The 21,522-nt window shown below is 40.1% G+C and overlaps 1 protein-coding gene across 1 annotated transcript in view; it reads right to left on the bottom strand.

The window, feature by feature from the left end:
- The window catches only part of MME (membrane metalloendopeptidase), a 112,806-nt gene that overhangs the window by 15,867 nt on the left and 75,417 nt on the right, over positions 1 to 21,522 (bottom strand). The window contains exon 17 of the mRNA XM_043994886.1: positions 8,399 to 8,457. Within this exon, the coding sequence (XP_043850821.1) occupies positions 8,399 to 8,457 (59 nt within the window). The remainder of the gene's footprint in view (positions 1 to 8,398; positions 8,458 to 21,522) is intronic.

Genomic DNA, 21,522 nt, shown 5'->3' with positions numbered 1-21,522 from the left:
GAAGCCTCTGCAGAGTCCAATGGAGCAAGGGTCTTAATCTTTCTTTTGGCCATCTGACAAAGTGTATGGGCCCCTTGTCAGAATGACTTTAAATGCATGAAATAAAATGCATGGGAAAGTAATCACATTGAAAAAGTTATCAAAATATTAAAAAAACAAAATCTAAGTTCATGGATCACAGGTTAAGAACCCTTGTAATTAGAGTTATATGACTTTACAGTGATTTCAAAAAAATGAAACTAAAAATCACACTGTGAGCAGAAATCATAACTGAGATACAGGTTCAATATTCATGCAAAGGTCAGATTGTAAAACTTGATCACAGAATATTAATTACACACCATAAACGTCTGCTTGCAGACTAGCACTAAAAACAGTTTATGTTTATACATCGACCCTCAGACCAGCCTTTTAAGGTTGGGAATTCAAGTACTGCTACTTTTATTTTTATAGATGGTAAAGCTGAGGTTTGGAGATGAATGACAGCAGCTCAGATATTTATAAAAAAAAAAAAGTTTTCGGGGGCAGCTGGGTGGCGCAGTGGATAAAGCACCGGCCCTGCAGTCAGGAGGACCTGAGTTCAAATTCAGCCTCAGACACTTAACACGTACTAGCTGTGTGACCCTGGGCAAGTCACTTAACCCCAATTGCCTCACAAAAAAAAAAAAAAAGTTCTCAGAGTTGTTTCCTACAACCTTAGCATTTTAACACAGGGGACAATACATTTTACTTGTAATAAAAATAGCCATGCTCAGTTATCTCCTAGAATCAGAAATAACAGAAACAAACACTTCAAATTGCTATTTGGATATTTACATGTACTGTCGAGCAACCATAACATTTCCAAGTGGGAAAGCACTTTATAAACCTCAAACTATATATAAAATGGGAGTTATTATTATGGCTTTTATATAAGTGCAAGTGATGGTGATTACTATCCTAGTAAACAGATACAGAAGCCCTGCCTTTTCCTTTTTCTCTGTTGTTGTTAGGTGGAAATCCAGTGTGAAAGGCCCCATAAGATTTACTGATTGTAGAGAAATTGGCTAACATTCATATATTCCATATCTCCACCTGGAAAGTACTGACCACACTGACTATTTTTTTTTTAATTTTTAAAATTTTTTATTTTTGCAGACAATGGGGGTTAAGTGACTTGCCCAGGGTCACACAGCTAGTAAGTGTCAAGTGTCTGAGGCCGGATTTGAACTCAGGTACTCCTGAATCCAGGACTGGTGCTTTAACCACTGCACCATCTAGCTGCCCCCACACTAACTTTAATCAAGAGATTAGATTAGTTCTTATTTTGTTGGTCAGGATCTACGTTATGACATGATACTAACAGTCATGAGCTTAGTAGTATGAGAAGAGTAAGCAAATCAGCAAATATTAATTAAGTGGTATATGCAAGACATTTTGTTGGATAGGAATTAAATGCTGAAATCAGGCTGGACCTGGTGATCTGCTCCTTTTTTTTTTAACTAGAGGTATATAGGAATCAGAGAATCATAGGGTTAGACTGAACTATAGAAGTCATTCCATTTAGTCTAGGGGTAGCAAAAAAGGATCCTGGCTTGGGAGTTTGAGTCCTGCCTTTGCTATTCCCTGACTGTATGGCCATGAGTCTCAATTTCTTATGAAGAGATAGCTAGACTGCTAAGGTTCCTTCTATTAAAAAAAAAAAAAAGCCTTTAAACACAGAATCCCAGAATCCTGGCATTAGAAGACACCCATGGAAATCAACTAATATAGTGTTCCCTAAATCCTAGCTATTATTTCTTAAGATCCATGGAAATTTTTAACACTGTTCAGGTTTTTTTAATTTTTTTTAAAGTTAACAAAGGGCTTTATTTCTTAAAATATAGAATTTTTAAAAAATGACTTGTCCATGCTCCATGGGTCACCCCCTCCTGCTGATGTCTAGAATTAGAAAAAGTTGCTATTATGTCATCCATAATTAGGTTTGGAAAACCTAAAATTCACAAGACTTTATAGCTGAAATGGGCCTTAGAGATCTCAGTCCCTTATTTTATAGATGAGTAAACTGAGGCTCAGTGTGATGTGACTTGATCTGGGTCAGAGTTAGTAAGTGGCAGAACCAGGACTAAAACTAGGTCACAACATTTAACATTGGAAGGGTCCTCAGAAACCATCTAGCACAAAGCTCTCATTTTACAGATGAGGAAACTGAGGTATAGAGAAATGAAAAGCCTTTTCCAGGTCTTTCTCTCACACAGCCACCATCTTTATTCAGTCTCTCACCACCTTTTATCTGGACTAGCACAATAGCCTCCAACTGGTGGCTCCCTATTGCTTCTAGAATTACATATACACTCCTCTTTGGCATCTGAAGCTCTTCACAACTTGGTCTACCTTACCTTATTACATGTATCTTCATTATTTTATACTTTAAGACATAGACAGGGGCGGCTAGGTGGCACAGTGGATAGAGCACCAGCCCTGGAGTCAGGAGTACCTGAGTTCAAATCTGGCCTCAGACACTTAACACTTACTAGCTGTGTGACCCTGGGCAAGTCACTTAACCCCAATTGCCTCACCAAAAAAAAAAAAAAAAGACATAGACAAAGTGGTTTTCTAACTGTTCTTCACATACAATCCTCCATCTTCCATATTTGTACCTTTGTATTGGATGGTTCTTTATGAAAGGAATGCACTCTCTCCTCTTTCTCAGAATTCCTGGTTTCCTTCACAACTCAGATTGAAGGCTATCTCCTACAGATAGCCTGTCCCCATCCCCAGATACTGGGGCTTCCCTCTCCAAAAATGCCTTTGTAGAGGCAGCTAGGTGGCGTAGTAGATAAAGCACCGGCCTTGGATTCAGAAGGATCTGAGTTCAAATCCGACCTCAGACACTTGATACTTACTAGCTGTGTGACCCTGGGCAAGTCACTTAACCCCAATTGCCTTGCCAAAAAACAAACAACAACAACAAAATGCCTTTGTAATTTTTTGTTTGTATACATATATCTATGTAGATATCTATCAAGATATATAAATACATATATCAAGATAGATACCTAGATACATTTGTATACAGATAGACACAGTTACCACTTCTGATACATAATAGCTGTATCATCCTGAGCTACTTAACCCTATCATTTCTCTGGGAAAGGCACTAAGAATCTAAGTTACAGAGAAATGATACAAATGAGAACAAAATGACAGCTATGATGAGACACACTTAGCTGTAGAAGATACCTTAAGAACTTAACAGCCCCCTGAGGCAAGCCCTGGATGCTGGCAGAGTACCACGGTGAAGGTTCAGCCTTGCTGTTATCCTTACCAAGGGGCTCTTTTTAAACATCCAAGTGTATGAAATAATACGTGGCCCATTTATTAAGGGAAAGCAAGTTCCATCCCCCACACTCTGCTCTCCAGTTAAAATTCACCCATTACATAAACTGTTCTTATGAAATGTTCTATCAAGGCTGATCATTAACTACAATGTCCCTGCTGCTTTAATTATACCCTGATACGCCACAGTTCAAGCACAAGATAAGATTTTATGGCTCATATTAAATACTAGTGATCAAGCTCAGCCTCACAAATTATGATTACCATGTTGTCGCCAAAGCTATGGAAGCCACTTATTTCTGCTGAATATTTTACAAGGTACCTTTAGGCTAGGTCACTCTTACAAGTGGAGTATCTTCAGAAGCCATCCCTTGGCTGTGAGCTGCTTCTGGCAAAGCAGGCTACAGAGTTGGAAAGAATGCTGGGCTTGGGTTCAAATCTAGGCTCTCCTGACTATTTGTTTCACCCTGGGCACATCTCATAATCTCTTTTGAGTCTGTTTTCTCATCCACAAAATGAGCTCTGAAACTCTGATTATAGAGTTTAAAACTAGAAGGAACTTAGTGAGTGAAACCTCAGTTTTCAGAGGAGGAGACTAAGCCACAGATATGAAGTGACTTGCCCATAGTTGTTTTTTTTCTTCAGTCATATCCATCTCTTTGGGGGTTTTTTGTGGTAAAGATACTAGAATGATTTGCCATTTCTTTCTCCAGTTCACTTTACAGGTGGAGAAACTGAGACAAACAGGGTTAAGTAACTTGCCAAGGTTCACACAGCTAGGAAGTGTCTAAGGCTGGATTTGAATTCAGGAGGATGGGTCTTCTTGACTCCAGGCCTGCTGCTTTGTGCACTATGGTGCCAACTAGCTGCCTATAGCTACTCAGCAGTAAAGCTTTAGAAACAGGGCTTGAATACAGATCTTCCTAAATGAGAATATGAATCAACAAACATTTACTAAGCATCCGCTATAGATTTGTGCCAGGCACTGTGGTGGGAGTCAGAGATGCAAAGACAAAGGTAGAAACAGTTCTGGGCCTCAAGGGCTTCTTCTGAACTATCCAGGGAGAACTAGATGCTCATATATAGGAATACAGAAAATATACACAAGTTATATTTCCTAAGATAGGATATAAGCACCTTTAGGGTAGAGACAGGATCCCTAGGACCTAGCACAGTGCTTGGCATATAGTAGGTGCTCAATAAATGTTTGTGGATAGATGGATAAGCGATTTGAGGCAGTATGCACAAGATGCCTAAATTGCTGACAATTTTTCTTTTAAATAGTCAAGATTAAAAATATTATGTTAACTTGATCAAATTTCTCCATCTTCAGTGAGAGATAAATGAACCGACATCCTTCTGTCTTTCTCTCTCTCTTGGACCCAACACACCTTTACGCTCAACTGTCGCAACCCCAAGGCTGCTGTCAAGGAAAGTGACTGAGATTTCAGAGATCTTTCGTTATTTTTAGGCAAGACAATCTCCACTTAAGATTTAAATGAAGCTTCCAAAAGAAGTAGAAAGAAAAATGTCAAAGACCTTTTCCCTTGCATGACATTCTTTTCTCTGAACTGCTTTTCTAAGCAGTCAAGAATCTGAAAAGAGCCCACGGTTCTATCTTTATCCTTTTACATTTCCACTGGGGAAGCTGTGCTTGACTAGGGTAAGGGAGGGTCTGCATGCATCTCTGCAAAGCTTCTACTAATTCAGGGCCTGATTCTTCACTGTGTGGATATTCAAGGCTCCTTTTACTGCTTCTTGATTTTGATCATTTCTCTGCTTATATAATGATCCCAGACAATTCCAAAGGACAGATGATGGAAAATGCTCTTTACCTCCAGAGAAAGAACTGATGGATTCTGAATGCAGATCGAAACATGATTTTTCAATTTATTTTTCTCCAAGTTTTTTTTTTGTCCATGTTTTCTTTTACAACATGATTAATAGCCTATATCAAATTGCTTACTGTCTCAGGAAGAGGGGGAGAGAAGGGAGAGAATTTGGAACTCAAATTTTTTTAAATGTTAAAATTGTTTTTACATGTAATTGGGAAAAAAATAAAATGTTATGAAGTAAAAAAAAAAAAATGGATAATTCTCTGGATGTCAAGAATGCACCTCTATGGGCAGCTAGGTGGCGCAGTGGATAGAGCACTGGCCCTGGATTCAGGAGGACCTGAGTTCAAATCCGGCCTCAGACACTTGACACTTACTAGCTGTGTGACCCTGGGCAAGTCACTTAACCCCAATCATCTCATCAACAAAAACAAAACAACAACAACAACAAAAAAAAAGAATGCACCTTTACACTGGATTCATACCAGAGATAACTTTGATCAGGGTTTGATACAATGGCCTGAATGACTTCAAGGAATATTGTAAAGAGGGAATATTATAGGGCCACTGAGTAGCCTCTGAAACTCCAAAATGCAATTTCAAGTGTCAAGTTTACCAGCAATAAAACCTTTCAGCCAAGGTTAGAGGCTTTGTTCCTGAACCTCAGATGCACATGACTTAAGTCCTACTTACAGATCCTGGTTTTTAGGGGACATAAGAATAACTTTTAGTTATTCAACAAGAGACCACGGTTGAATATTGAGTTTCTCTTAATTATTGATAAAAGTTATAAGGGTGACCTTATTTCTTTTAGAAAGAGTAACAAGATTCAATAAAAATGGAGAGACTTTGAGATTTCAAGGTCAGTCTTTCAAAGGACATATCCTCATACATGCCCCAAACCTCTGGTTTGGTTCTAGGAATGGAATAGTCCCAGGTATATAGAACTGATCTACACCAAGAAGTTTGTCCCACTCTTGTCTAGAGTAATACTGGTAAGGGCGACTCTATTAGGAAGGAAAGAATCACAAATGGATCTATGATCTCATCTCTGTGGGTACTTTCTTTATCAATAAAGACAATAACCAATCCCCGCTAGTCCACTGTATACAATCCTTGCCCATACCTTCCCATAACATTGCTTGAATTGCACTCCCCACAAAGTTCTATTAGTGATTTCTAGAATTCTCTTAGAATTTCAAAGATAATGAGCTCCCAAAGCTGTTCTTGTATGAACAATTAGGTATCTACATGACTTTTTGAGAAAGTAAAGAGAATTAACAACTAGAAGCATGAAAAAAGACTTCTTAGATGAGGTGGCCTATAAACTGGGCATTGAAGGAACTCCAAGGTGTGAAGGTGAAGAGGGAACAAATACATTACAGGCCTGGGGGACATTCTGGGTAAACCAATGTGGGTGGGAAAGTTAGGGAAATAGCCAACAGACCAGTATGGAATGTATGAAGGGGAACACAGGGAAATTATTCTGGAAAGGTAGGCTGTAGGTTGGTCATGAAGGACTGTAACTGTCAAGCTGAGGAGTTTCTATTTTGGCACTAGGGAGCCCCAGAGGTTCCTGATCAGGAAGTAAAGTGATCTCACTTGAGTTATTGGAAGATTTTTCAGGAGTTGATTGTCTTGACAGGGTTAGGTCAATCTCCTCAGACAATCTCAGGAGACTCATACCTTTTGGTGATATTTATTCATACATCAAATATGTAATATTTGTCATTTGTATGATATTTAATATCTTGATAGTTTTCTGGAATAATGATAATCCAATCCCAATTGGTCCAAGCCTACCAGAGTAAATTTCTAGGCGTTCACAGAGGGGCCAATGGGCTGTAATGCCATTTAAGTTGGCTTTTGGGACTTGAAACCACTTTAAAATTCCTTCAAGGAAGTTTGTAGACCTTTCTAAACTAGCATTGAGATGTTCTTAAGAGTCAGTATAGGGGGCAGCTAGGTAGTGCAGTGGATAGAGCACTGGCCCTGGAGTCAGGAGGATCTGAGTTCAAATCTGGCCTCAGACACTTGACACTTACTAGCTGTGTGACCCTGGGCAAGTCACTTAACCCTCATTGCCCCACAAAAAACAAAAACAAAAGACAAAATCAAGTCCAGAAACATTTGGGGGCAGCTAGGTGGTGAAGCGGATAAAGCACCGGCCCTGGATTCAGGAGGACCTGAGTTCAAATCCAGCCTCAGACACTTGGCACTTACTAGCTGCATGACCCTGGGCAAGTCACTTAACCCCAGTTGCCTCACCAAAAAAAAAAAAAAAAAGAAGTCAGTAGAACTTGGAGACAATTTAGAGAATGCACTAACAAAGAGAAACTTCGAAATAAGGCCAACAATCTCAACTATCACCTATAAAGACAAGAGCTATTTAAAGTGATTTGTATTGATGTATGTTACCAGCTTAGAAAAGGAGAATGTGTGGGGCTGGATTTTGATTTGAAGGATGTGTATTCAAATCCTGGCTTTGGAACCTAATTAACACAAGACAAGTCATGTCACTTACTAAGTCTAAAATTTCTTATGTGTAAAATTAAGGATTTGGATGAGACGATCTCGAACAATCCCTTCTGATTCTATATCATGACCCTATAATCCTATGAACACATGTTTTGCCACTGATAAGCACCATACATGGTGGTTAGGGGCTCACTTTAACCAGGAAAGCCTGGGCTCAAATCTCACCTCTCGCACAGACTGGCCGACTGTGCCAATGCCCCATTTAATTCCCACAGAGTCTAAGACTGGAGGAATTGTTGTGTCCCATGTACTTTCAAGACTACAACATCCAGGAAACTGGATGATGTGCTTCAGTGGAGACTGTTCCCAACACTGGTTTAGTCCCAAGTTCAGACCTTCCCAAACAGGGAAGTTGAGCCATTAGAAAGGAAAGCAAAGGGCAGCTAGGTGGTGCAGTGGATAGAGCACCAGCCCTGGATTCAGGAGGACCTGAATTCAAATCTGACCTCAGACAGTTTACACACTTACTAGCTGTGTGACCCTGGGCAAGTCACTTAACCCCAATTGCCTCACCAAAAAAAAAAAAAAAAAAAAGAAAGAAAGAAAGGAAAGCAACACCGAGCAGCCTTCACGTTAAAAAACAACAACAACAAACAAACATAATCAGTGTTTCTCTTTTGAATTGTTTGTGGGTGGAATAGGAGGGCCATTAGAGAAAGTCAGAGACAGTTAAGCAACTATCTGGTAAGTCAAGAAAAGAGCCTTACCGATCTCATTTCTGCCTGGAGAATAAAAAGCGTTGACCACTGCTGCTCCACTTATCCACCTGTGTGAGAACAGAAGAATTTGTTACAAATACTACCTAATGACCTTTCTTAGGGCTCTGACCCCAGTAGAGACATAGATGTAGACATGAATACATACACACGCATATAGACATGTATATATGCAAAAACACACCTGCGTACACATGCAATTAAAACTTCTGTAAGACTTTGGGGACACCTGTATCTTTCTCCCCGCTGCCATATATCCTTCCATGATTTCATTCCTGTGGACAGTTCCTAGGAAGGAAACTCCTTTAATGGAGGAAGTAACTGTGTTTCTTATGAGCCCAGACTACCTGGGGCCACAGGAGAATAAGGTGCTTTGCCCTGGGGTATTGAGAAGGGCAACTAGAATTTAGGTTTTCCTGATTCCGAATTGGCTCTGTCCCCTCAGCCAAGCTAGCTCAATAAAATAGCGCTCCCCCAAACTTCAGCTTCACTTTCAGCATGTGAAAAATGATCCACGAGGGGCAAGAAAGCTTTCAAATGAGATCCCTCATTGGTTTCTTGGAAAAACCAGTCTCTTGTGAGAGCCTGTAACACGGCACTATTTACTGTGCCTTGTGACGAAGTATATGGTCTTGTCAAAAGTGGCAACAGTTAGGCCTTCTTTTCTTTGGTTTGGTGCTGCCATTTTTCATGATGATGGGTAACCACTAGGGCATCTTCAGTAGATGATACAATATTGAAGTGACTTAGATGATAGGTTCTAGGTGCCTTATGCTCTGCACCCAAAGGATTGACATTGTTTTTCTTTTATTAAAAATTATGTTTTATTAATTCCTTTTGTTTTAATACCATAATAATTCTCAAGTATACTGCTCGCTACTCCTACCCCACAACTGAACCCTTCCTTATAACAAAGGAAAACAGTTCATCAAAAACAAATAATGAGAAAAATTTCTGAGGATTCTTGCAATATTCTTCACTCAAAGTCATATGATAGAAGGATTGTAGATGTAGGGAGAAGGAAACTCACCCTGCCTTTTATTATCTATTCCTAAATTTAGTGTAAGGACATAGTCCCTTAGGAGGTGACATGTGGGATATTTTTATGAAAGGGAAACTTCCAGTAAAAAAAAAAAAATCAGTGGTATTTCTCAGAGTAGAATGAGAGCAGTTATAGGCCATCAAAATGGATGTTTGCAATGGATGTCAACTCCCAGATCTTTCCCCCCACCCCAAGCTAATCAGTTCATCTTGTTAAGCAGGAGAAGGGAAAATAAATTCTTCCCCTACTGAGTAGACATGCTGATGAATTGGCTTCTACCAGGATTACTCATCAGGACTTTTTAATTGATTGAAGCAGGGGGCAGCTAGATGGCGCAGTGGATAGAGCACCAGCCCTGGAGACAGGAGTGTCTGAGGTCAGATTTGAACTCAGACACTTAACACTTACTAGCTGTGTGACCCTGGGCAAGTCACTTAATCCCAACTGCCTCACTAAAAAAAAAAAATTGATTGAAGCAGTTAAATATCCCATCTCGATGAAGCATTCAGTATACATATTGCTATTGAAAACCTTGTTATAAAATAAACAACATTTGATCTCTAGCTAGCTTCTTGTTTGGCTCAGTTGTTTCAGAGTCTGTTACATAACAGTTGTTCTGTTACTGATTTTCCATTCTACAATACAACTGTAGCTCTTACTATTAGAGATTGTTCTAGAGGAGAATAAAGACAGGGGCAGCTAGGTGGCGTAGTGGATAGAGCACTGGCCCTGGAGTCAGGAGTACCTGAGTTCAAATCTAGCCTCAGACACTTGGCACTTACTAGCTGTGCGACCCTGGGCAAGTCACTTAACCCCAATTGCCTCACTAAAAAAAAAAGAAAGAGAGAGAGAGAGAGAGAGAGAGAGAGAGAGAGAGAGAGAGAGAGAGAGAGAGAAGAACAAAGACATTGGTAAAGTTAAATTGCTAGAGTTTTCTTTAGCTGTAAGGGTACACTGCTATAGTATTTGAGAAATTCATTTTTCTTTCTTCCATATAGTGTCAGAAGTAGACTTCAAACCCAAGCAGGCCACGGTTCCAAGTTTTGCTTTCTAACCACTGTCAGGAGGTCACACAGCCCTGCCAATTTTAAGATTATTCTCTAAAAAGGGACCAGCCAAGATGGAGGAATAGAAGGAAGTCATATAATACAGCCAAGCTCTCCCCTATTTGGGAAACTCAGGCCACGTTAGCATAGGGAGGCAGTCCTAGAGGGTGGTGTCTATCCAGGTGGGGACTGAATGAATGCCTACCCAGAGCTGAGAACCATGGCAACAAGTTCTGGTTCTAGCCCAGACAGGCTTGACCTTGTGCAGAGAACAAGAACAGATTCCAACCAAAAGTCCTGTCACTGATTACTGATGGCTGAAACTAAGATTCAGGGCAGATTGTGGAGAGGAAATGTGCTGGGTGGGGGTGGTGGTGGTGGTGGTGGTTAGGAGGGCGTTACAAGACAGTCCAGGGCAAGGAATAATATTGGGCTCTAAGCAGTACATAAACAAGTGAAAAAGTAAGCAACAGCTGTGTGACTCTGACCCCAGGAGCAGAGTGGGGACTCAAAGGCAGTCTGAAACCTGATGTAAGAGAAAGCCCATAACAAAGCGGGACCTGACATTCTGTCAGTTTTAAGCTACTGAGCTATTCCCCCTGTTTGGTGATGGCTGAATAAAGCCACAGTATCCTGGAACTCCAACAAGGGTCAAAGCCATGGTTGTGTTGTTCACACCAAAACCCAAGTGTGGAACTTGGAGAGCCCAGAACAAGAAGGCAGGCCCTCAGACTTTGCCCTTATCAGATAATATTGTCATTTTAATTGTACTGACTAGGCCCACCAATTAGTAATTCATATTCTTCCAATTAATTAATTAGATCATGATATTAAAACAGATTTGTAATCTCAATGTTGTGAGCATTTCCTCTGCTGGTACACATTTCAACTCCTTCATGAGTTTTAACAACAGTAATAATAACTAGCCCTTATAGAGCATTTTAAAGTTTGCAAAGCATCTGGTAAATTTAATTTCATTCCATTGTCACAACCACCTTGAGTGTTAGGTACCATCATCAGCTCCATACAAAACTTGCCTAAGCGTCACAAAGCTAAAAGTATCAGAGGCCTCACTTGAACTCATTTCTTTCTGCCAATGGGCCCAGCACTTCATACACTGCCCCACCTAAATTCAATGGTTTCCCCTCCCCCATATTCAGGGGTCAACCCAACATGTATATCTTCCTATCTGTTCTCTCAATATAGAACAGATACTAATGTAACGTGTGGACCCTCCTACCATTATCTCAACTCTTAATAGACGACGGACCCTTGAAAAGTATGCATGGAACAAATATTCAGGAAATGAAAGCAAGCATTTCTTAAGTATTCTATGATTATTTATTTAACCTTTACTGAAAAGCCCTCTTCCTCTCCCTACCCCCACCAGATTATTTTTACCCCCACAGTATACAAGTTTCACAATTTTTGAGATCCTTTTTATAGGGTTGCCTTGCAAGCTTGCCAGAATAGACATCAGGATGTGTTTAATGGGTCATTACAATTGAATAGTTTGCATAAATTATGGGAGATTGTTGAGTCAGTCAAAAAGACTGATGGCAATAGCAGCCCAAAGACCCAGGGACAAAATTGGTTCCATTGTTTTTAAACTGTTTTTCCCTAAATGTAATAAAGAAAAGGAGAATCAGGATAGATGACCCTCAAGTGTTAGCTAATGAATAATGACACTTTTAAAATGCAGGAGGACAGAGATAAATTACGTTTCTATAGAATTGCTCTTCTTGAATTTCTTATATTTGGGGGGGAAATCATTATCAGGAATTTTGATCAAGTGGTATCCTGCTAAGATTCTTATTCCATTTGAATGGAATCATGTTTTTATTGTATTTCTAACTTTTAGCAGGTACAGCTTTACAGATAAAGAGAACACATATTGATTTATAAAGCATTTCCTATGCACTAGGCACTGTGTTAAGTGCTTTGTGGTTGAGTCGTTTCTGTTGTGTCCTACTCTTTGTGACTCCATTTGGGGTTTTCTTGCCAAAGATACTAGAGTGGTTTGCCATTTCCTTCTCCAGTTCATTTGGCAGACGAGGAAACTGAGGCAAAGAGGAGTAACTGACTTGCACGGGGTCACATAGTTTAAGTGTCTGAAGTCAGATTTGAACTTAGGAAGATTAATCTTCCTGATTTGAAGCCCAGTGCTCTATCCACTGTGCCACCTAGCTGCCCTGTTTAAATGCTTTACAAATATTTCATTTAATCCTTGCAACAACTCCACAAGGTAATATTATGATCCCCATTTTTAGGTGGGGAAACTGAAGCAGATAACAATTAAGTGACTGGCTGAGGGTTACACACATGGCTAGTAAATATCTGAGCCCACATTTGATCTCAAGTATTCCTGACTCTAGGTCCAGTGCTCTGTCCACTCTACCACCTAGCTTCCTAGATGTTGAGATAGCAACACCACCAAAAAAAAAAATGTTTTCTTGCTCAAATACCAATGCAGAAAAGGCTGTAAGTTACAATAGGTAGACTGAGCACCAGACATTGGAAAACTGAGCCACTGTGGTCAGCCTGTCCCTCATAAAAGTAATAGGTATGAAGTACCAACTTGAGGAAGATGCTGTCATTTCAAAAGAACTGGAAGCTTTCCAGTGGTGCATCAGGGACAAGAGCAATGTTCCATCTCTCTTAGAAGCCCAGTCCAGGAGAGGAAATGACCTGGGGATAGGCATTTATTGAAAGAGGCAGCATGGAAAAATAGGAAGCGGGATGCATTTGGAGATGGAAGCAAACTGTCCTGGGGTCACAGCCATGAGCCAGAGAGGCAGAAGATGAACCTTACTTCTCTCTGGGCTGTCTTACATACCAAGTTTGCACTGTGTTAGTGATAGAGAAGATGGAGAATTGGGGAAAAGAGAAAAGAAAATATTATTACTATTAGTAATGCTAGTAGTAATCAACAGCATAAGTAACTAGGATATAATTATGCTATCTCAGGCTAGTCGGTCATGTTTGGGGTATTCAACAACCCAATAGGGAAGAGATGCATAGACAATATATCTCTCAACCCAGAACTAAGCATCTAAATGAGAAACTCAAATGTTTAAGCCTGGAGAGAGGGACCAGGTGTTTCTTTTCTAACTCTTATTACCCAGAAGGGCTTAAATGGTGATGAAATGAGAACACACAGGACCTTTCGTTCTACAACAGGCAAGGAAAGCAGTCACAGACTGCATTGTGCTACAGACTTTTGATGATAATAAACCCCATAGATCATAAAAAGCCTGAAATAAAGTTTCTCTTTTACCCACTCGAGTGTGACTTTAAAAGCCCAAACAACATATTGGCTCATGTCCCTTCCCTGCAGGAGGTGTTCGATTTCTTTTCATCTAATAGTCTCAAAACAACTCTGCAAAATAACTAATGCACTAGAATCCTTTTTTTTTTTCTTCCTCCCCAGGTATCTCTGGTTGAAAAGGATTCTTATCATTTTGTTCCAATAATTCTCATAATACCTTCATTCAGTCTGTAATGTTCTCACACACACACACACAAAAAAACCAAACTAAATTTTTTTACACATCCTCATTTCACTTTAAGCCATCCAAAATGGGAAGATAGTAGTATGTGCTACACCTGTTTTTTTTCTTTTGAATAGAATTTTATTTTCCAAAATATATGTGAAAACAAATTTTGACATCAATTTTTAAAAACTTTGTGTTCCAACTTCTCTTCCTCCCTCCCTTCCCACCCCCCACTCACAAGAACTCAAGCAATTCAAAATAAGTTATACATGAGTGGTTATGAAAAACATTCCCACATTAGCTATGTTGTGAGAGAAAACAGTCAAAAAACAAAACTTCAAATTAAGGAATTGTCAAAAACAAAAACAAAATTAAAATTTGTTTCCATTTGTTTTCACATTCCATCAGTTCTTTCTCTGTAGACGGAATGTAAGTTTCATAAGTCCTTCAGGGTTTTAATGCTACACCTGTTTTACAGATGTCGAAACTGAGGCACAGAAATACAAATTCCTGGCTTCTAATACTCCAAATGGTGATGTCAAACTCAAAACAAAAATGGGAGTCATCTATACTTAAATTATATCCTTGTGGGATGCATATTGATTAAAAAACCCCACATATTTGAGGGTAGAGCCAAGACGGTGAAGTAAAGGCAGGGACTCACCTGCATTCTTCCTAATTCCTCACCAAGCAATTTTGAAATAATTCCTCAAGGAGGCAGCTAGGTGGCACTGTGGATAAAGCACCGGCCCTGGATTCAGGAGGACCTGAGTTCAAATCCGCATCAGACACTTGCCATTTACTAGCTGTGTGACCCTGGGCAAGTCACTTAACCCTGATTGCCCCACTGAAAATCCCACCAAAAAAACAAAAAGCCCTTGAAGTAACTCCTCAAAAAGCCATGAAATAACTCCTCAAAATGAATTCTGGAGCAGCAGAACCAACAAAATAATGGGGTGCAACAATTTTGCAGTCCTAGACAACTTAAAAGATTGGCAAGAAAGGTATATCTCACTGGGATAAGAGTGCAGCACAGTCCAGTGCATGTCACCCCCAGCAGGCAAGCCAGCAGCAAGGACCTCCACCCATTCACCAGGCATACAGTAGTGGGACATGCCAGGTATAAGCCAGCAGAAGACCTTAGGGACAATATAATGGGCAGCAGTGTCTTCCAGAGCTCTCAACCTCCAGTTGGTAAGGGGGTCTGACAACTGGTCAAAAGTAAATTGCAGGGGACTCTTTGCTCAAATACCAATGCAGAAACATGAGGTTCCTCTAGAACTTTGGATCCAGCCAAGGGGAACCACCAGAATGGGTGGGATCCAAATCCAGTAGAGCCAATGCCTGTCACACAGTAGGTACTTTATTCTCCCATTAGGCTGTAAGCTCACTAAGGACAAGGACTATCATTTGTTTCTATTTAGTATCCCCAATACTTTCTACAGTACCTAGCATACAGAAGACATTTAATAAATGTTTATTGATTGATCATACCTGACCATCGACGCAAACCACTATAGGTCCCATTCCTGGAGACTGTACAACATATTATTAAATGGTTGAAACTACACCCTCTTTCTTGTAGAATTTCATTTACTTTTCTATAATATTTTTCTTGATCTTCCTTACGTTGTGGGCCCAGCTGGTATATAGCTTCTATGCAATCAGCAAAATACAGAGAGCCACGGAAGTTGGTGAACCTTCTATCACCCTTTAAAAGGTGACAAACTAGTGTAGAACCCCTTCTTTTTCTACTTTTTCTAATACTGATGAAGCATCTTCCCCTAGAGGAATAGATTCCGAGCTGGAAGAGGCGATCTAAGTCATATGATCCAGTTTCCTCAAGAAAAAGTAACTGTTCCAAATTCACACATGCAGTAAATGTCAGAGCTGGGTTTTGAACCCAGCTCCTCTGACAGCAAAGTCATCAACTGTGGGTCCTGCAAGTATGCAATATACCAGAGCCACAAACTTTAACCTTTGCCCAAGCTAGTGGAGGATCTTCATGAGTTGTTCAGGCAGATAGATAGATGATAGATAGATAGATAGATAGATAGATAGATAGATAGATAGATAGATAGATAGATAGATAGATAGATAGACAGACAGACAGATAGGTAGATAGACAGACAGACAGACAGACAGACAGACAGACAGACAGACAGACAGACAGACAGACAGACAGATAGATAGATAGATAGATAGATAGATAGATAGATAGATAGATAGATAGATATAGATAGATAGATAGGTAGATATATAGATAGAGATAGAGATAGATAGATATAGATATAGATAGATAGATAGATAGATAGATAGATAGATAGATAGATAGATAGATAGATAGATAGATAGATAGATAGATAGATAGATAGATAGATAGATAAATAGATAGACAGACAGAGAGATAGATAGATAGATAGATAGATAGATAGATAGATAGATAGATAGATAGATAGATAGATAGATAGATAGAGATAGATAGAGATAGATAGATCTGAGATATATAGAACATGTGTCTGAAATGCCTGAGGAGAGGAAAGCCTAGGAGTATAGCATGGGAGGGGAAAAAGATGGAAGACTACAGTGATAAATTCCAAATGGGGATTGTGAGACTTCAGAGTGTTTTGGTCCAACTGAATTCCTTGAGAAGCATCACTCTCCTTCCAAGTTATCTCAAGGAGCCCTTGGGAGCCTCATTGACAGAGTTGGAATGTACTCAGAGCCACTGTTGCTAATGTCTTTTGAACGTGATCCATGTACAATAATGTCTAAAAGTCAACCTTGACCTTGTTAATCCTCCTTCCCCACTGGCTTCCTTGAGCATTAATTAAAAAGCAGTTTTTAGCTGCTGAAAACTTTTTACATCTAACAAAAATGCAGCTGGGGAAATGGTAAAATCTGATTTGTGTTGTTTTGGTGGATGTGCTGGGGGGATTATCTGAAATGTTCCCCTCTAACCCAATGGCAAAGAATAATTTTAGATGTTTGGCACCAGAGCTGCTTGTCCCTTGCTCAGTCTTCCTGTCTGAGCAAGTTATTGTCATAAATCACATAAGGAAGAACTTCCTGATGACCAGACCTAGCCAAGGGATGGCTATCTGAGTATGAGAGGGAGGGACTTTATTTGAAAAAAAGAAAAAAAAGATCCATAAAAATTCCATTACAAGGGAAAGTAGTCTACCTCCTGCGGTGCCGACAACTGTAGTAGTAAATGAAAAAAAGAAACCTTTCCGGACTTTTCTCCATCTTCTATTATTCCTCTCTCTCATCTCACAAACTACACATTGATAAGAATCAAAGATTAGATATGGAGGGGAGTGTAGGATTCAGTTCCCTAATTTGAAAGTGTGAAAGCTAAGGGTCAGAGGGGGAAGAGCATGGCTTAAGATAGATAGCTAGTTAGGATCCTGACCTCCAGGCCAGTCCTTCATCTCCTTGTCCTCCCATCTGCTCATCAATCGGCTTCCATTTGTGGTACAACTGGACAGATGGGAATTTGGCCAATGATATGTCTGTCAGAACTCACTCGGAACGTTCATACAATATAAACTGTCAAAGTTCTAGGGGTCCTTAAAGGTCATCTAGTCCAACCACATCTTTTTAGGAAACTGAGGCCCACTTCAAAAAAGTTCAACTCAACTGCCACCACCTACAATAGGATCTTCCTGAGTACCTCAGTCAGTGCTCTCTCCCACATTATTCTATCTCCACTGATAGAATATAAATCCTTGAAGACTGAGTCTTTACATCCCTCTTTCCAGCCCTAGCACCTGGAACAGAAGAAGTACTTAATAAAAGCCAACTGAACTAACCTGAGTTCCCCAATGTCACCAAAGTAGTAAGCTGCAGAGCCTGGATCATAACTGAGATGTCCTGACCCCACAGTTCACCTACAAAGCATTGAATTTAGAGGAGTTCTGCTGACATAAATAACCATTTTCTGCTTGGGATTTATCTGCATACTGTATTTTGCTGCTGCCTGAAGACTTTCATTATATTAAGCCACAAGTTTAGGCTTGGGTTTTACCAATTAAGTTCCAGGGGTTTGATGCATTAGAACCCAGGGGCCTGGTATTGAAAAACTCACTGTGGTTTATGCAAAGTAACTCAATTCCTCAGCAAAGCAAGATTTACAAACATTGGCACCATGCACCATGGTTAAGACTATGGAAAGTTCTGCTTTGAGGAATTCCAAGGATAATCTGAAGTTGAGAAACAGAGAGGGAGGGCTGCCCAGGTTTACTCTGGTTTTTCTTCATGGGACTTCTGCCTGTTCATCCAACGAGGAATTTAAATTCACAGCTCAGGTACCAGAACAATGGTATGTTTAGAGATGCTACCAGCTCATTAACACACAGAAATACAAGTCTGGGGGCAGCTAGGTGGCGCAGTGGATAAAGCACCAGCCCTGGAGTCAGGAATGCCTGAGTTCAAATCCGGCCTCTGACACTTAACACTTACTAGCTGTGTGACCCTGGGCAAGTCACTTAACCCCAATTGCCTCACTAAAAAAAAAAAAAAAAAAAAAGAAATACAAGTCTGATTCTCTTAGAAATATAACACATCTGAAAGCCCGAGGGAAGGGACCTCACAAATACTGAGTCCAAATAATGCCAAGAAGAATGACTGCTACAAAATATGTGACCAGTGTTCTTCTTTGTTTTTCCTGAAGACCTCCAGTGGGGGTCAACACACTAAGCCTGGAGGGCTTGACAACTCTAACTACCATGAAGTTTTTTTCCTGAAAGAAAGCTAAGATTTGCCGCTTTTTCATGAGTACCTATTGCTTCTAGTTCAGTTTCTCTGGGATCAATGAGAACATATGTAAACCACCTTTCATGAAGACAGCTCTTTGAATACTTAAAGCCAGCTATCAACGACCCCTCTCCAAATCTTCTCTTCTCTAGGTCCTTCTTCCCCCTTCTCCCTCAAATGACCCTCATGGGGCACTTTCTACCATATTGGTTGTTCTCATCTGGACTGTCACCAGCTTAGTAGTGTCCTCCCTAAAATGTGGTGCCCTGAACTGAAGAGAAGACTACACTAGTCAAGATATTTGAAATAATGTCAAAATTGGATGCTGATCCCCCTTGAGACTATGTAAACACAGCACCTTTTGTATCTTTGTCTGTGTCTTTTGGGTATTCATCTTTCCCAAAGAGCAGAAAGCATAGTCAAGAGAAGAATAAACTCAAATTCCTATAAGGAATTTGATTTCCTGATTTCCTCAGTTTCTTGACTTTGGCTTAGCTACACCACAGACAAAGTGATCAATCAGAGATTCACTGAAGCAAGGCACCGACTGGCTCTGATGTGCCCTGAAATGAAATGATTCTTGAAGTTTCTCCTTGGATTTCCTTAAGCAGAGGCTGAACGACCCCTTGTTAGGTCTGTTACTATTGGGGTGCCTTTTATATCTGGCTTGGTTTACATGGCTGCTGAGGTTCCTTTCAACTCTCTGATTCTGTGTTGACTCACTAGCACATAGTAAGTTCTTAATAAAGGTTTGTTGACTTGCCTTCACTAGCTTTATAGATGACCTAGGTATCCTTTCCTTCAGATCTTTGTAGGTTTCATGGCTTGCTCTTATGTAACCTCCTCCAATCAAATACCATAATGGGTTCCTTGGTAACCTATTACCCAACGCCCCATTCTGTCTCTTAATTTGGGTTGATGACATCTATATAGCACAGTTCTTCAGATTTAAATTGTGTGTGTATATTTCAAAGACTTGAAATGTGTTCTGATGGATGAAAGACATTTTCAAAATTGAAAAAAAAGCGACATGGCAAGGTGATTTTCTTTTTCAGATTGACAGGATGATCTTTTCAATGGGTATTTTAGGGTTTCCAGATGCAGGATGTAGTAGCTGTAGAGTTAAGTGTATTTATCCTCTGACCTTTCTCTTTCTGCAGCTGGGATTCTCAACACTTAGCTCCGAAATGGTGTGATTAGTTACAGCTTCTTTCAGACCAGTCGATTGCTGGCTTCATCCCTTGCCCTGAAGTCAGCCTGTGTTTAAAAGCATCCTGGCATTGCAAAGGCTCAGAACATTCTGCTGCTGTCTCAGGGTATCTATCAGCCAAGCCATGGAGGGACCTAGGTCAAATTTCAGTGTGTACTCCTAGTAATGAGTACAGAGCATCACTGCCATCACGGACAGGAATTTATGGAGCTGCCTGCTTCAGCATGATGCTGTCCTGGGTGTGCTACAAGAAGGGGAAAACTGCACAGTTCCTGTCATCCAGGGCTCTGTACTTAGAGACAGGCAAAGATATGGACAAAGGAGCCAGTTAATTTATCTACATATATGTAGATTGCTCTTTACTCACATTTTCAAAGACCCTAAAGAAATAAAAAGCTCTTTCCTTGGAAAACAACATGGTACAATGGAGGAATCTCTGTCCACTGGACTTAGAGGACCAGGCTCAAATTCTACCTCCTGATGCTTACTACCTGTGTGTGACCTCAGGCAAAATCACTTGGGACTCAGTTTCCTCCTCTGTAGAAGGAGAGAGGCTGTACTTTCCATCTCTAGTTCTATTATCTATTGAGTAAGATGATGTACATATTATCAAACGCATTTTATAGATGAAAAAACTGAGGCTCTGAAAGGTCATTTGGCTTTCCCATGAGCACACACACTCGTAAATGTTAGAAGAATTTGAATAAATCTCCTGAATTCAAGCAAAGTGGTCTTTCTACAAGGCAGTTTGTTGCTTCAGTATCTAGAGAACTAAGTCTGGAATCAGGAAGACTTGCGTTCAAATCAGACCTCAGATACTTACTAGCTGTGTGATCCAATGTAAGTCAACTGCTGCCTGACTCATTTTCCTCATCTGTAAAATGCGGATAATAATGACATCAACCTCCCAGGGTTATTGCTAGGAATCAAATGAAATATTTGTAAAAGTGCTTGGCAGCTAGGTGGCGCAGTGGGTAGAGCACTGGCCCTGGAGTCAGGAGTACCTGAGTTCAAATCCAGCCTCAGACACTTAACACTTACTAGCTGTGTGACCCTGGGCAAGTCACTTTACCACAATTGCCTCACTAAAAAAAAAACAAAAGAAAAAGAACGAAAAAGTGCTTGGCACAGGGCCTGTCACATTTTAAGTGCTTAACAAAAACTTGTTCTCCCCACTCACCCTTCTACTTCACCAAACCACCTCTTACTACTAGATAACTGAACTACTTATTATCTGCAAGAAAAGGAGTTCATTTGAGCATAAGTGCACGAGAGTCTTAAAATGATAATTAACAGTTGACCTTCATAATACTTTAACACACTATCTTTCAATAACACTGTGAGGTAGGTCCTATTCTTAATCCCATTTTATATGAGGAAATTGGGGCTCCCACAGATTAAGTGACTCATTAGGTCAAAGAGTTCATCTGAGATGGGATTTGAGCCTGGGTCTTCATGACTCCACATCTAGCATGCTAGCTAAAGGCAATGGGTACATTTGGGGAAAATTTTTGCCTCTGTATTGATTGCTTTTTAAAACTCTATAAATCTATGCTTCCAGTACA

The sequence above is a fragment of the Dromiciops gliroides genome, chromosome 3, assembly GCF_019393635.1.
Source record: "Dromiciops gliroides isolate mDroGli1 chromosome 3, mDroGli1.pri, whole genome shotgun sequence".
NCBI classification, from domain to species: Eukaryota; Metazoa; Chordata; class Mammalia; order Microbiotheria; family Microbiotheriidae; genus Dromiciops; species Dromiciops gliroides.
Note: the sequence above shows the minus strand (reverse complement) of the source record. Positions and strands in the feature narration are given on the sequence as shown.